Raw genomic sequence first — 17,603 nt, 5'->3', positions numbered from 1 at the left:
CATTAATTCACTTCCTACAGATTGACCCATTAATTCACTTCCCACAGATTGACCTAATTATTCACTTTTTATCCCCTCCAAGCCTTAATTCCACAGAAAAAAAAAAAAAAATTTAACTGATAATATAAAAATGGACACTTTCACACATACAATGTGTGTCTAATAAGTATAAAGTAGGAAAGCCTCAATTTGAAACGGAACGGTGTGTAAATATAATGAAAAAAAAGCATATTAGTATAAACTCCTTCTTGCTTGCCAAACGATAGTGTAGTTGAAAACTTCTCGTAAAATTCCTTTTTTTTTTTTTTTTTTTTAAAAGAATTTCCCCCCCTCCTCTACCCATGTCATATCACACATATATATATATATATATACATATCGTCTCATCCCTGTACTTGTTCTTTAGATAGACATCATATCCACATCTTGAAGTTTCATAAAATTCAACGACTTTTCATTGATTGGGCACACAAAATAATAGTGGTCAACAAGGTAATATAAAACTTATTTTTGGAAAAAAAGTGAAAAATTGTATCTAAGACAGAATTAGACATGTGTTTCATTTTTATTACATTGACAGGTGAAAAGGGTCCAGATATCCGATTTCCAAAAATCCGATGGGATCTTTGCGGAAGAGTATAACTTGATCTGTCAACAACGATTAATTCATGATCCACATTTAAAAATTTGTATTTTATATAGAGATACATTTCTGTGTTTTCTAAAATTTGAGGATAAGACATTTTTCCATTGGCTGATATTTTTATTAATGGTTTTGGTATATCACAAAAATGTGCAAAAGAAAAATCTTCATTAAATAATAAAGAGCTATTTTCTATTCGAGATTGTAAAATAATGGTAAAATCAAGAAAAGGACCTTGTATATAATTTTCTGTTATTGCACCCATGTTTAAACAATTGTTTATATATTCTTCTTTTAATGTTAGATTTCCAAATAGAGCTTTTTCTATTATTAGTCCATTTTTTTCTTCTTCTTCCTTTATTTTTTTAACATATACATTTTTTAATTCATTTATTTTATTTTGATAAATCAAATCTGCCTCTTCTTCAAGCTCTTTTCTACACGTTTCAATTGTTGATTGATCAATATAATAACCATTTAACACATCATAATAAAATTTCTCAAATTTATCATTTAAAATTCTATAAGCCTTTTGAATCAAATAGTAGCATTCTTCATGTTCACTTGATAATTTCTTATGAACACTAAACAATTTGGACAGTAGTAAATAACTTTTTCTTATCATTTTCCCATCTGAATTTGTGCTTACATTTAGTATGTCGTAATATCTTGGATTCACGTAACTTTCGTTCATTTCTTTGATTTTTGCTACATAACTTTTTAGAAAGTATGATTTATTTTCACTATTCATGGATGTTATATTCCAAATACTTCTCTCCTCCATTTGTGCTGCATCTTGTAGTTCATAGTCTTCTCCTTCAACAGTTTCCACCATTTTGTCATTTTTTCCTTCTTCCATTTTTCGCTTCCCGTCTTTGATCCTCTGGAACCCAGAGTTGGCAACAAATTCAGATTTCCACTTCAGTCGCTCCATGTAAACGTTGGAGGAGGGAAAAATATTAAAACGTGTTCAAAAAAGGGGAAAAAAAAAAAAAGCAAATTATTTGGGTAATCAAAAAAAAAAAAAAAAAAAAAAAGGGGGGAAAAAAAAAGAAGCAAATTATGTGGATACTCAAAAAAAAAAAAAAAAAAAAGGGGAAAAAGAAAAAAAAAATTTTCATTTCTTTTTCTCCCTTTAATTTCCACTTCTCGTTTCCCCTCCCTTGCACTATCTCTGTTTACACAACCTTCTCGAACAATTCAAACCATATTGATCGCAGTGCAAATTGCCACACGTGTGAAACTGAAGCGCTACGATCCCTTAAAATTGTTTTTCCTGATCATGTGTGTTACTTCTAAAAAAGGGTAACAAGTGGGAAAAATGTCTCCTTTTCTCGTATGGCCAATTTTATAATACACACATTCAATGCAACTTCAGGGTATCATATGGTTATATATATATATATATATATATACATATATAAAGGATAAATGAAATCCATTATGTCATGTCATCCCATGTGGCAACTGCAATATTTTACATGTTTCTTTTTTTAACAAGTCTTGATTCGAGAAATGGTTTGTGCAATTTTTTTCCAATTTCCACTGAACGAGATACATTGCATGTAATTTATGAGTAAAAGTTTACACCTTTTGGTGATGTCCAATTTAAATTGTGAAAAAATTCTAACATAATTGTTATATGCACCCCTTTTTGATCTGCATCAATGATAGTTGTTCTTTTTACACACTGTTTCTGCCTTATCAGAGGTGAGAAAAAGTGTACATAAATAAAATAAATATAAATAAAATAGTAGGGGTAAAAACGAACACTGACTAAAGTGGTGAAATTGCCCTTACGTATTTACCTATTTGAAAATTCATAAAAAAAACAAAAATAAATATACCATCATAAAAGAAAAAAAAATTTCTTCAAAAATAAAACAATTGTAAGTTATGAAACATTCACAAAAAGGTACATCTATTTAATCATAGGTGTAGAAATGTTCCTATTTTTTAGTAAAAAAAAAAAAAAAAAAAAAAAAAATATATCTTCTTATATATAATTTGCAGGAAAAAAAAATTCTTGGGCTAGTGGTGTAGTGGTATCACGTTCGCTTCGCATGCGAAAGCTCCCGGGTTCGATTCCCGGCTGGTCCAAAATTATTCCAGGATTTAAAATTGCAAAAGAGATCGTGAAAATACACACCCGATATATATATTAAATATATATATATATGTATTTAATATATATATATGTATTGTTATTATTAGTTATGGTCGAAAAAATTGTGTTATCTTTTGTGATGTGTTTTCTGATAACTAATATGTATATTATATTAAATCTTAAATCAGCTTGTTTGGGGTACATATATATATATATATCTTATATTATTGACTATTAAAAATTGTGTTTCGTTTTTTTTTTTTTTTTTTTTTTTTCCTATAAAGTTAATGACAATGTTCCTATTAATTTTTTGAATGACTGAAATGGAGGAGAAGAAGAAAGGATCTAGAATTTTATGCCTTTGTCTGTTGCATTGCTTTTGCATAAAGTTAATGTTATTAAATAAGGTAGAACTAAAACTTTTTATTTTAATAATAAAAATTGTTAAAGTTTTTACGTAATAAATGAATGCCGAGAAAGGAACGGATGTAAATACAGAGAATAAGAATTGTATATTCTCATAATATCACAAAAGAGTAAAAGGGGAAGGGGGGGAGAGCTTACTTTATATTTGCTGCACTATAAATTACATTTTTGTAGAAAAAATAAATAATACCACTTTTATTTCTTACTTTATCTGATTAACAAAAAAAAAAAAAGATATGAGGAATGAAATATAATCTCTGCTCAATATTTGAGTTCACTAATTCATATGAGCACAGAGCACTTTATGATACCTTTCACTTTTACATGATAATAAAAATCTCGCTGGAAAAAGTTGCACTATCATTTTCCATAAAAACTTATCAATAAAGAAAATGAACAAACCAACGAACTCAGCTAAAACATGCCATTCATTTTTACGTTCAAAAAGAATGTAGCAAAGTGAAAACTCATGAAATTGTACAAGTCTCTGTTAAATGCAAAACATTATAGATACATTTCTCTTTAAAAAAAAAAAAAAATATAGATACTGAAAGTATTCTCAAAAGGGAGGGAGAAAAAAAATGCCTCCTTTACACACACGTGGTTACAAAAATGTGATAAAATATATATTATTAAAGAAAGAAAAATAAAATGGTACCTCTTATAATTTTGAACGCAAACAAATTACATAAAAACATTTGCTGTCAGTTCCCCTTCACTCACTTTCTTATGTCCTAATTTCTTTGTTCAGTTTTCCAAATTGTAAAGAAAAATTTATCTACAGTAATTTTTTATGTATGAAATTACTTCCTCTTTTTTCTTTCTTTTTAAACAGCGCCAAACAAATTTCCAACATATTTTATACATATGTGTACATATATATACATAACACAACAATGGTGGTCATAGGGATGATCTCTCTATACTGGGTTATAAATCCGTTCTTCTTTTGCCAAAAGTGTGAAATAAATAGTTTTAATGCAGCATGGGCTTCATAACACTGTTCATTACAATTATGTTTATAACTCAGTGCATGTTTTTTCTTTTTTTCTTTTTTTGTGTCTACAAAAAAATGTATACATTAAAAATTAAACTAATTTCTTTCTTTTATACCTTGTTTATTATTTATATAATGCGTTACAATTTTTAATGTAATGTGGTATATATAGTTATTTATTATGTTATTTTACATTCATATTTAACTGTTCTGTAACTCTAAAACAAAAAAAAAAAAAAAAAAAAAAAAAAAAAAACAAAAAAAAAAAAAAAAACAAAAAACTGATGTAAAATTTTGCTCTGTTCAAACATAATAAAAATATATATATTCTACAAAAATCCTCTCCTATTTTATATTCTTTTTTAAATTTTTTTTTTTTTTTTTCAAATTCTCAAAATTAACTCTAATTCATGATTAATGTGGGGTGTGTGTGTTTCTTTCTGTTTGTTGTACCATATAAAAGTTTATAAATTTTTTTTTCTTTGACAGAAGCGGGATTCGAACCCACGCCTTATACAGACTACCATCTGAAAGTAGCGCCTTAGACCGCTCGGCCATTCTGTCGATTGTTATTATTTCTTCGTAAAGTTTAATAAAAATATATATTATCTTTACGATCCAATTCTTACGTGCTCATTAAGAACAAGTTAATGAATATGCATTATCATAATGTTATGCCGTAAAGTTATGGTAGTGTTTCTTTTCTTTTTTTTTTTTTCTTTTTTTACAAATTCCCCAACATTTTTTTAATTATGTTTGATATTAAATATGTATGCACAAGAATATCATTTAAATCATTGCTTCGTTTTATGAACAAAAAAAAAAGAGAGAGGGAAAAAAACGGAGAAAAAATAGCTATGTTCTTCACACCAAAGGGGATGAACATCTTTTCTGCAGGTCCACAGCGGATAATGAGCAGATTCTTATGATACCCAAATGACGAAAAAAAGTTATGCCACATAAAAAAAATATGCTATGGTCAATGTTGTTTATAACTTAAAAAGCAGTTGATATGTTTAACGGGACGCAATTCCTGCTCAAAAAAAAGTGTATCCATGTATCTACGCATGCATAGGATATATATATATATATATATATATATATATATATATATATACGTATGTATATATATATACGTATGTATAGATTGATGCTCTCGCGTGCGTACCCACCTGTATGCATATTTTTTTATTTTTCGATTCTTACTTGACCATCTTGACTTGAACATTTGAGGACACACTATTCGAACTAGAAGAAACCCCAACAAGTGTTAACAAAATGAGTCTTTAAAAGTAGTGTTTTTATAACCCTTTTATGCTTGAAAGCAAAATCTTACATAAACACACTAAAATATATGAACAACAACTTGTGTATACTCCTATGGGTTGCACACATATTTTGTTTCTCCATATCTCTTTTTATGTGCTAGTTTTTTTTTTTTTTTTTTTTTTTTTAAAGGCATAAAAAGATAGAGGACTCCCGTTTTAACTGCTATAAACTTGTTAAGCCTATTTTTTTTATTTTATTTTTTATTCTATTTTATTTTTTTTAAATAGAAAATTAATCTTCTATGTGCCAAAAAAAAATACTTTACTAATGGAAGAATTACACAAACGGGTTTTTACTGTCAGATATATAAAAATAAAAAAACAAGTTTCATGTAACAAAGGAGATCATTTCTCCAACTTTGATATTTTTTTTTTTTTTAAAAATAAAAACTATTTAAAATAGCAAGGAAAAAGGTGAGAATAGGTGTTCCCCTCTAGAATTATAAATTTACTTGATTGTCATCACCACACCAAAACGAAATAAATTTTTATGCTCGATATTGAATCATCTCTACGAACCTCGTCCATCGTGTCTGTACAAAGAGGTCAAACACGCAAAGAAGAAAATATATACATATATATGTACACACATATATATGTACATATGCATATATATATATATGTACACACATATATACTTGCCCCCCCCCCCTGAATCGTTTTGGTGGTACGGCATGAAAATGTCCAACAGGAATGACTAACATCGGATGCAGCTCCTCTCATTACTTATAGTAGCGATAAATATATTCAACTTCAAGACTAGAAGTATAGCTAGAAAAGGACGTATTCTTCAATATTACTGTGTCTATGTACACTATCTAATACTGTTATGTAAAAATGCCAAAAACGTAGAGGGTTATCAAGTAACGAGTGTGAGATTTCCATGTGGAACAGGTGAATTGAACAATCTTCGAGATTTCAGAAGGAAGAAACATAAAAGAGTCTTCTTCAAATATGACAATTATAGAAATGTTAAATGGGGTGAAACCACAAGCTGCAGGAGAAACAGATGCAGAAGCAGATTCTATGCGACAAATGTTAAATCTAATCAGCCATGGGAAGAAAGTATCAACCCAGAAAAAGAAGTAAATGATGGAAGTACTACAAAAAAAAAAGTGTATAATTATTTTAACGCCCTATCCAAAAGTAGTGTAATAAATAAGATGGTTGATGAAAATGTAAATTTTGAAGATGGAGTAGTTAGCTTTTTCACACTCAATGCTAATCCTAATATTGGATTCTTAATTAATAATATGAAAAAAGGGAAAAAAAGGGAGCAGCATCTGATTAATGCAGAAAAAGAAAATATCAATGGCAAAAGCTTTGATCAGAAGAAGAAAATGAAGTTAATGGATGAAAAAAGACGACATAACGAACGAAACAAAAATGAAACATCACTCATCATGGAAGAGAAGAAGAAGAAGAAGATTCGTCTAAAACTTAAGAGAGGATATATGAACGAAATATACGACAGGGAAAAAAGAAAACTTAACGACATTTTACTATCCTTTAAGGATAAAAATATATTTAATATAAAAAAGAAAAAAAGACTCAAAGAAAATATATTATTGCTAAATGGAAAAACTGTTAACATAGAAGTGATAAAACAATATTTATTTCATAAGTTAAGATTAGAATATTATGAAAGTATAAGAGATCAAAAAAAAATTCTCACCCTAGATTTATGGTCAAAGGAAATTAATGTATCAGTTGAAAATTTAAAAAAATTAATTGTTTATATTTACAAAATGAAAACATTAGTACAAAAAGAAGATGAAGAATTATTAATTAAAACTTACTTTTATAACAAGAAAAACATGTTCCTATTGTTTAGAAATTCTACTTCACCTGGACAAAAGGTAGATATGTTAGACTTCCCCCTTCCGGATGTAATTTCTCAGTCGGACTCTCCTGATGATCCAGCTCGTGTGAATATGCAAACTGGATGTCAAATGAACAACAATGGTTTAACTTCAAAAGGTGAAGAATTCAAAGGTGCCATAGAAGAGTCTCCATTAGATAAAAGCGTGAAGGGAGGAGGGAAAGACACCGAATGTTATGTGAGAAATGGAAGAAGAAGAGAAAAAAAAGTTGGAAATGTCGGAGAAACAGCCCATGTAGGGGAGGACGCAGGGGTGAGTGGAAGAACGGAATTCCTAGCTGATACAAAAACCTATTTAAAAAACAATGTGGTAAAAAATACCGGGATGAATGCCTCATATGAACACGACATTTTTGCAGATTACTTTGAGGGGAAAGAAAGCGTAGAGTACAAAGATTGTGAGAATTTAATAAACGCAGAAGTTCAAAAATTCATGGAATGTATCAAAGATGTGGTATTTTTTGAGAATTCAATTTATATGCTTGAAAAATTACAAAATAGACCCCCGTTATTAGAAGAAATAATTTTTGCTTATAATTATGAAAAGGAAATTTTTATAAAAAAATTAGAACAGAAAATAAAGTTATCACAACAACTACTCATATATTTTATCCCACTAATTAATAATATAATAAAAAAAGCTGAATCTAATTTTACGAGTAATTTAACCGAAGATGATTTTTTGTTAGTTAGCTTAGATGCTGTCAAAAATGGGTTCAAAAAATATGACGTAGAAAAATTAGGAATAAAAAATTTAACAAAATATGTATACATGTGGGCCAAAAATAGTACGTATAATTACTATCAGAAACACAAGACATTTGTATCCGTCTCCCCACATACGTATAATGATTATAGCAAAATAAAAACTTTTGAAGAAAATTTTGCAGAAAAAAATGAAAGAAAACCAAGCATAGAAGAAATAAGTCACGGGTTAAATATGAGTATAGAACGGGTTCAAAAAGCTTTATCCTCTGCTGTTAATATCATAGATGCAGAAAAACCAATCACATATCAAAATAGCAATTCTGCACACCCTGAAAAAAATACCTACAAAGATTTAATCGTTAATTCGGATGATATTCATAGCATCAATGAAATTATGTATAACGATATTGTGATTAAAGGGTTAAGAAAATTTATATGTAATTCTTTAAAAAAAAAAATTAATAAATTAATCATTTTCATGAAGTTTGGCCTCTTTTTAAAGAAAAAAATTTACACAGATGAAGAAATTTGTCAAACACTCCAAATCACCAAAAACAAATTCCAAAAACATTTTCAAATCTCCCTAAATCAGATCAAAAATTATATTAACAAGATAAAGAAGATGAAGACGATGAAGAAGATGAACACGCTGAAGAATAAAATGTCTGAGAACGATTTGAACTTTGACATAACATCCTATATGAACTTTTCTGAATACGATTTTTTGGGAAATGAGTTTTCTCAAATTATGTTATGATCCCAAGTGGTAACTTATCTATAGAAGTTAACTCAAATTGGAATCCATATTCTATGTATCCCTTAGGAATGCAATATTTTTTCGACACAAATGATTCAAGTAAAAAAAAAAAAAAAAAAGGGATATAAAACGTTTTGGTGACAACAACACCACACTTTTTTTTTTTGCAAATGTATGGTCCTATAAAAATATGGCCTCACGAATGTATGGTTTTGCGTTTAATATTTGTTGTCAATTTTTTCCTTTTTTTCCTTTTTTTCCTTTTTTTTGTTTTCTTCCCTTTCAACCGTTTCTAATCGTTTGAACGTTTTCAATTTTTCATTTTTTTAACGTCGCATGAAACCCGCTAATCGGAGCAACCTCTTCTTTTGCCCCGATTCGAGGATCCGGCAAAAAGTACAAGGCTTCAAAAAAAAAATTGACTATCAAATAAATAGAAAGTGTCGGTAGCGAGCCAAAGTTGCTCCGAATAGGAATTCCATGTCGGTGTGTACACAGTTTGCATGCGAAGGTGACATTTGCACTACTGGTAAAAGTAATTCAGTTTCCAGCATTACACAAAGTTTTTTTCACTGTCCCGAATTATACCTAAAATTAACCATGATTCCTCCTTTTTTATGTGACATTTGTATCCCTTCAACAATTCTGGAATAAAAGCAATTATTATTAACTGTGACGTCAATATATGATTCATCTATGTTTATGTTTTCATACACTTCCTTCCCAATAGAGTAAAATCTTTTACCAGAGATATTTTTCAGATATTCCAAATTTTTGTCAACAAATATGTTATCACAGTTTGGATTCATAGCCAATGCTGCATCTGGGTTCGTGGGAGGCTCATGCAGATCGCAGTACTTTTCCTTCATATCCATTCCTTGATCAATCGTTGCATCAGAGGCTGCATCTACCTGACCAGATGCAACTTTTGCATACGACCCATTTTTATTTGTATTATTCCATTCTTCGTCTGAAGATATCTCCAATATATCGATGTCCGAATCAATGGATTCATTGGAACCGTTTCCTGAACCCTTCAAGTCATACTCATAAAAATGCTTCACCCCGTTGCACTTTCCATCTGTTTTTATCAAATACTGACTAATGAACACATCATTGGAATTTTGGCTAGCTGCAATTCTTCCCGACTTTTCGATAACCTTTTCATTGTCAGAGTTAAAAACCTGAACTGACCAATTGGATAATGTTTTTTTTAAACATAATGAACCATGAACTCCAACAAAGTTAATTTTTGTAAGAAATTCCTCATTCCTGTTATTCATCAAAAGGTAATTTCCATGTACATCCATTTCCTCTGATGCATTTTTCTGCTGCTGGAAGATTAGTATACCTGAGAGGGACACATAGTGCTCATCTTCTAGATTTACAGTTTTTTTCTCTTCTTCTTGTGTTACCTCTGGGGGAGAAGTCCCTGTCATCCCAGTTGCGTCGTCCAGTTTGTCTTGGAGCTGCTCGTCCAGTTTGTCTTGGGGCTGCTTGTCCAGTTTGTCTTGGGGCTGCTCGTCAATCCTGTCTTGCGGATTCCCTTCTGAGCTAACCCCCTGCACGGCGTGAGCACCACTGAACCCACTTTGCTTCTTCAAAAAATTTGCAGTCAATCCAGTAACATTCAGATGCAAGACAATTTGCAATATATTCAAAATCGTGCACAGGTCCTCAGTTAAAATGTCAGCACTAGGAATGGAATCATTCTGATTGTTATACAAATTCATACTGTAGTGAGTTACCGTAACTGAGATGATATTCTTGATGTACTTTAATGCATCTTTTGCTTCGTATAAACATTCATCATGGATATAATTGTTGTTTACCCAACTAATTTGTTTAGAATTCTTTTTATATTTCGAAATCACTTCTAAACAGCGTTTAGAGCTGTCAGATAAAGTACCATAAGTGAAGATATGCTTTGAGTTCTCCAGCATCAATTCTGCAATATCGGCCTTAATAACCCAAGGGACATCGATTACACAAAATTGAAATTTGTACATGGTTAAACAGTCAACTAAATTCTTTTTCAAATTTGTTATATTTTTGTATGACTGTTTTTTTTCTCCTTTATTCACTCCTTTCAATTGTTTTGAATCAATATTTTTGTTAATACCATCCGATGTGTTGTTCCAATTACTCATAGATACTACCTCATTATTATTGTAAATTTTAACAACTTTAATTTCTGATAGATCCATATTTCTAGTACTTTTCTCATATGCAGAATTTTTATACTTGATGTTCATAAAGGTTAACACAGATTCTTCTTCTCTTGAAAGTAAAAAAATATATTTGAGTTTTATTCTATTTTCAAAGGACAAATAGTATAAGCCATCATTTTGTACGAAATAGTTGATACCCACAATAGCATAAGTAATTGGGTTAAGGCAAAACTGAATATTGTATAATAAATCATATGAATGGTTTATATTATTTTGCGAAAATTTTGTGTAACTATTGAGTCCATTTTTATTAATTTTTTCAGCTTTTTTATTTTCCTTATTAGACATTTTGATAGCACATTTGATGAATCTAATAGACTTGTGATAGTTTCTTAAGACTTTATAACAAGATGCAATGTTAATATATGTTGAAGAATGGCGTGTATTCTTAAAGTTACGCAAACTTTGTTTCATGTAATATATGGACTTTTCAAATTCTCCAAATTTCATACACACATGACCACATACATCTGCAATGTCTTCATCATTTTTTAAAGAATAATAATTTTCATAACATTCTTTTATATCTAACAAAATATCTTTTTCTGTTCTTCCATTAATATTTGGGTAACTAGCCAAATTAGTGAACAAATTTCGTATATTGAAAAATACATCTGAATCATGATTTGAATATCTTAATAAAGATATTAACTCTTTTATGCTTACATTTGTAGGGTTATTATTAATATTATGAATAATTGCTTTTTGCCAGCTAATTAAAATATCAGGTGGAAACTGTTCCATGTTATCAAAAAAGGATGAAATGGTTCCACCAAATTTTATCGACATATTATTTAAATTTTTCAAATTTATCTTTTTCATTTTTTTGTACACATTCTCATCACCTGAGGATCGTTTGCTCCAATTTGATCTGTTCATTCCTGTATTTTCTTTTAATTTCCAACTGGACGATGATGTACTTACACTCACTTGTTTTTGATATCTCTTCTTTAGATGCATTTCTTGAGAATTCTTTTTAAAATAATCCAAAATGCAAAAATGTTTTCTCTCCCTTATTTTATCTTTTCCTTTCCAATCAGATGCACAAGCAGAATGCAAATTTGTAGAATCATCCAAGGAATTACAACCCCCACCAATTCCATTCATCTCTTCTATCATTTTCAATTCACAATCTTTTTCCCTACATTTGTTGTGCATCAAGAGAGTTACTATCTGAAAGCTATCAGAATATGGTGTGTGTATATAATATCCTCCCAAAGAAAGAAAGTAAAGACAGATAGCATGTAAATTAACCATGAAGGAAAGACTACCATGGACTACTATATGTGGTTCTCTATATCCTCTAAATTCTTCATATGACTGATAACCTTTATCCCCAATTAAGCATAAGAGTTTATTGTTACTAAGTTTTAAAATTCTATTAAATAATATGAATGCACCTACTGGCAAGACAAAAGATAAAGTCTGATTAAAATATGAATATAATTTGAGTACTTTATAAATATCTGGATACTTTTTTAAGTAATCAGATGGTTTTTCTGCCCTTTCTTCTGTTTTTTCTGCGTTTTCTACCTTCTCTCCCTTTTCTGCCTTTTCTACCTTCTCTCCTTTTTCTGCCTTTTCTTTCTTAATTTCCTCATCTATATTTACCTTTTCCCAATCCCATGTTACAGACATACGTAGCATAATGTCTGCACTGGTTTTGTCTTCTTCTACATTTGGAGAGTAAACAGAAAGAAGTGCCCTTCTAAAATCATTTTCCCCATTGACAATCCATGCATCAGTTAGTAATGAATCCAAGACGTAGTTACAAATCAGAACAATTGGTGTATTTGAAGGAATATAATTTTTAGAAATCTGTAAATAAATTTTATCATTTGTTTCATTTCCATCAAAGTATGCAAAATCAAGCATTGAAAAATTGTAATAATTTCGATTTTTTTCTTCTGAATAATTTGTCTCATTATTAGATGAAGAATAACCAGAACTGTTTGTACATGAATCATAATTGATAGTTTCTTCTTTTTCAAACTCAGAATCATAACAAAAATTATTTTTACTTGTGTAAGTGCCATCACAACTATCCCTTGTATTAATAAACCTTTTTAACCTTGCATTGTTCATACAATATGTAATGTTATCTTTTGCAATGTCGGTGAAAACATATACAAATGGTCTCTCAGGCAAGTTCATGCTCTTAAAATATTTTTGATATTTTGTTAATGCTCTTAAAATTAGGTATGTAAATTTCCCATGTCCAGCACCAATCTCTAATATGTATATAGGAACATTTCTATCACATTCTGTACTATTAAACCAGTCTCTCATGTAATTAATTATCACTCTAGCGTAATCTTTAGCTATCTTACTATTGCTAGTTACAAATGATGGAACTACATTTTCTTTCCATGCATTTATTGCTGCCTTTCGATAATAGTTCTGTAACAAATCCCAAATGACACTATCACATAGAGGTTCCTTCCTCGCAACACAAAACTTTTTCTCAGGGTTCTTCTCAATGATAACTTCTCCACCCATCATGGTTCTCTTTTTTTTTTTTAAGATGAATTATTGTAAATTTTATAAACACAGTGCTAAGACTTTTCGATAATATATATATACATATATATATATATATATATAGAGGCTACAAAAATAAGGTGTACAACTCAATGTCTGATGTTACACATTCCACGGAAAAAACAACCTTAACACAATTCGAAGTATCTTATGTGTCCGTCCAATTAATATACATGAATTATGAACTCAATCTTTTTTTTTCACTCAATTTCTACAAGTTGAAAAAAAAAAAATAAAATAAAATAAAAAAATAAAAAAGATTGAGGTGAGCGAAAATTATTCATACAAATGTGATTCCCGTTTGCATCCTTATGTTGTACATAACTGTAGCTTTACAATACTTTGCTAAAAGGTACTCAATTGTGTGTAACCCAAAGGAAGGAGGGAAATGTGGAAAAAAAAAAGTGCTAAACAGTGCGAGGTGTGGAAAAAATATGAAATAGAATGGCCAAAAAGTGGCAGATAAAAATCGCAAAAACAAAATAAGACTTGCACAATTGAGGTTCACACTAAATCAGTTGTACAATTACGAGGGATTATATTTGCGTGCAATTACTCCCAAGGGATGCAAAAAAAGAAAAAAAAAAAAAAAATAGGACGAAAACAGGTGCACATATGAACAGATTTTTTTAATGCAAGCATACAGACATATGGATATATACAAAATATTGGCATATATGCATATATGTATCATATGCAAACACACAAATGTGTATGACTCGTAAAGCAAGCAGTCTTCTTCATTACACGTGTGAATGTGATGTAAATGTGATTTACATATGTATGTATATGTTTTTTTTTTTTTTTTTTTTTTTTTATTTGTGCCCCTGCGTGCAAATGCTTATGACATACATGTTTGGCAAATTTTCCATTTTCGTGTACATACAACATGAAAAGAAAAAGTTGAAAAGTGAGGGAAGGGTGGGGGTATGTCTGTCTTCCCCTATTGCGTTTTCCCTTCAAAATTTAATCCAAATGTTGCTGTATACATGGTATATTTCACTGACGACACGAATATTTAGCCTTTTTCAAGTTAAAAAAAATAAAAGAAAAAAAATAAATGAAAATAAAATAAAATAAAATAAAAGATATGAAAAGATATGAAAAGATATGAAAAGAAAAGACAACTTTCTCCCAGGGGGAGAAGATACTCACCTTTCCGCATATTATGCCATCAGAGGAAATGCGAACACCCATGATATATACATGTGTTGCTTTATGCACATGCATGGTTCATAACTTTTCTTGGGGAGTGTATCATGCAGTTACTCTCCCGGCACATTAAGTCATTCACATTATTAATCAAGTTTCATCAAAAGGGTGGTGTTGTTTTTCATAAAAAAAATTGTTATATACATTCCATAAGACATATGTCAGAAAGGTGTTCAAAAAATGTTACACCACAAAATTGGTGCAAACATTTGTAAAGTAACAGTGTGTGTGTGTGTGTCTGACGTTAACAGTTACAAAAAACAGAAAAATGGTGAACCATTGCGAATGGTTTCTGTGGTGAAATGCAAATAACACTCAAAACAAAACGAAACAAAACAACGCAAAAAAAAAAAAAAAAAAAGAAAAGAAAAAGCGAGGAAAAAATGGAAAAAAAAGTGGAAAAAAAAAAGGGAAAAAAAAAAGGAAAAAAGCTCATAGCAAAAATAATGGGTTAAACTACTAAAGGCCTAAAGAAACATCGAATATTTCCGTGTGGCTAATTCAGCAAGCGGAAAAAGTTTAAGCAAAGAATGGAGACGGTAACTCATTTTGGAGTAAGCGTCTTTCCTTTATTTTGTTTTTTTATATTATTTTTATGTTATTTTTATGCCATTTTTGTTTTATTTTATTTTTATGCCATTTTTGTTTTATTTTATTTTTATGCCATTTTTGTTTTATTTAATTTTTATGCCATTTTTGTTTTATTTTTATTTTTATTCTATTTTGCCGTTCTTGAATACCCTCATAAAACACACGCTTGTAATATGATATATACGTGCGCAATTCCATTAGCGCAAGTGGATTCAAGAAAAAAAAGTTCACACAACAAAAGCATTACAAGAAACAGCGTGGGTGCATCACATCTCTTCTCTCACAATAAATCCATAAGAATCGGTTTCGATTATATCTAGACGACTAGGCATGAACCTCTACACATCAATCGTTCTGCAACTTCCTCTTCACCTGCTTTTCACCCTAGTACTGTTCCTCATTTTTATTCTTCCACTTCTCACATATGGTCGTGCTTCCACACATAGCCTTTCCCAAATTGAGACTTACATTTAAAAGGATCTTTGGGTTGTTGAAATTGCTAACTGCAGCAACAATAGATGTAGCCATTTTCCTTGGATTTTCACTTTCGAAAATTCCTGAACCAACAAAAACACCATCCATACCTAACTGCATGCACATAGCAGCATCTGCTGGAGTTGCAACTCCACCAGCAGCAAAATTTACTACAGGTAATTTTTTTAATTTTCTTGTAAGTAACAAAAGATCAATGGGTGCACTAATTCTTTTGGCATAATTATAAACTTCGCTTTCACTTAATCCACATAAGTAATTAATTTCATTACGTACTGTCCTTATGTGTTTAATTGCTTGAATTATATTTCCTGTTCCTGCTTCTCCTTTGGTTCTTATCATAGATGCACCTTCAGAAATTCTTCGTAAAGCCTCTCCTAAATTTGTACATCCACATACAAATGGGGTTTTAAATTTGTGTTTATCAATATGATTAATTTCATCAGCCATGGTTAAAACTTCACTTTCATCAATCATATCAATTTTCAACTCTTCCAAAATCTGTGCTTCTACAAAATGACCAATTCGAACTTTCGCTAATACATTAATAGATACGTTCTTCTTTATTTCATCAACTTTGCTTGGATCAACACTTCTAGCAACACTTCCTTTATTTCGAAGTTCAGATGGAATATTTTCTAAAACCATTACACCAATAGCTCCTGCCTCTTCTGCTATTTTCGCTTGTTCTACATTTTTCACATCCATTATCACTCCTCCCTTCAGCATTTCACACCATCCATGTTTTAGTAAAATAGAATCATTATCTCTTTGCTCTTCCATTCTTTTCAGGTTCTCCAAATGGTTCTGCATGAGCTAACAACTGTGTAGATCGGCACCAAGACTGCAGATAAGCTGCACTGGTATGTATATACCCGGTTATGTATGTACGTGTTCAGGTAAACACGCGTGGATGTTTTTTCCCCTCACCGATATTTCTTGTAGAGATCTTTTACAACCTCGCAAAAGCTGTAGGTGATGATTTTGCTCTTATGCTGCACTTACGTAGAATGTAATATGCTTTGTACAATTATTTTTAAAAATAAAATAAAAAAAACAGTTTTTAATTTTTATCTTTTCTTTTATTAAAAAGGACTAATAATTAAAGAGTATAAAACGGTATGTAGATGAATTATGTGTATGTAGTGCTTGATCAGATGGTCATGTCATGTTATGTCATGCCATGTCATATTTTTTTTTTTTTTTTTTTTTTTTTTTTATGCACAATTTTTTCCCTACATTGCTTTTATATAAATCCCTTTTTCATTATAATTTTAAATATATTATTTTTTTTTATATTGTTATATTGTAGCTGAAATTTTTCGTTTTTTTAAGAACATCCTATATGCTGCGACTATATAAAATTTCTCATTTTTTTACGTCGATGTTGCTAAAGGATACATAACAGTGGTTGAATATGAAGAAACATTGCTTAAATGGTAATGTTCTTTGTGCGAGTGAAATAAAAGGTCTTGAAAAATATGTTAAAAAAAAAAGTAATAAAATTATAGATGATAGAATTAAAAGCGATAAAATTAAAAGCGATAAAATTAAAAGCGATAAAATTAAAAGCGATAAAATTAAAAACGATAAAATTAAAAACGATAAAATTAAAGGCGATAAAATTAAAGGCGATAAAATTAAAGGCGATAAAATTAAAGGCGATAAAATTAAAGGCGATAAAATTA

General features: G+C 29.9%; 4 protein-coding genes and 2 non-coding genes across 6 annotated transcripts; 2 read left to right on the top strand and 4 right to left on the bottom strand.

The window, feature by feature from the left end:
• Positions 1–443: 443 nt before the first annotated feature.
• PGO_112740 (DnaJ domain containing protein) lies at positions 444–1,577 on the bottom strand (the record flags this gene model as incomplete). Its single annotated transcript, XM_028688608.1, has 1 exon — positions 444–1,577. One exon carries the CDS (start codon positions 1,575–1,577, stop codon positions 444–446), a length of 1,134 nt encoding a protein of 377 aa, XP_028544409.1.
• A 1,094-nt stretch (positions 1,578–2,671) lies between these two features.
• Positions 2,672–2,743, top strand: PGO_112730. The gene has a single exon. It is a non-coding gene; the product is annotated as a tRNA-Ala (tRNA).
• Positions 2,744–4,656: 1,913 nt separating this feature from the next.
• On the bottom strand, positions 4,657–4,737 carry PGO_112720. Its single transcript has one exon. It is a non-coding gene; the product is annotated as a tRNA-Leu (tRNA).
• Positions 4,738–6,208: 1,471 nt separating this feature from the next.
• On the top strand, positions 6,209–8,848 carry PGO_112710 (hypothetical protein, conserved; the record flags this gene model as incomplete). The annotated part of the gene is made up of 1 exon (XM_028688607.1): positions 6,209–8,848. One exon carries the CDS (start codon positions 6,209–6,211, stop codon positions 8,846–8,848), a length of 2,640 nt encoding a protein of 879 aa, XP_028544408.1.
• A 569-nt stretch (positions 8,849–9,417) lies between these two features.
• PGO_112700 (hypothetical protein, conserved) lies at positions 9,418–13,581 on the bottom strand (the record flags this gene model as incomplete). Its single annotated transcript, XM_028688606.1, has 1 exon — positions 9,418–13,581. The coding sequence occupies one exon, from the start codon at positions 13,579–13,581 to the stop codon at positions 9,418–9,420; it is 4,164 nt and encodes a 1,387-aa protein (XP_028544407.1).
• Positions 13,582–15,807: 2,226 nt separating this feature from the next.
• PGO_112690 (pyridoxine biosynthesis protein PDX1) lies at positions 15,808–16,698 on the bottom strand (the record flags this gene model as incomplete). Its single annotated transcript, XM_028688605.1, has 1 exon — positions 15,808–16,698. One exon carries the CDS (start codon positions 16,696–16,698, stop codon positions 15,808–15,810), a length of 891 nt encoding a protein of 296 aa, XP_028544406.1.
• Positions 16,699–17,603: the final 905 nt, after the last annotated feature.

Source organism: Plasmodium gonderi (genome assembly GCF_002157705.1).
Source record: "Plasmodium gonderi DNA, contig: Chr11, whole genome shotgun sequence".
In the NCBI taxonomy this organism is placed as follows: Eukaryota; Apicomplexa; class Aconoidasida; order Haemosporida; family Plasmodiidae; genus Plasmodium; species Plasmodium gonderi.
This window is presented reverse-complemented; position numbering and strand designations above follow the sequence as displayed.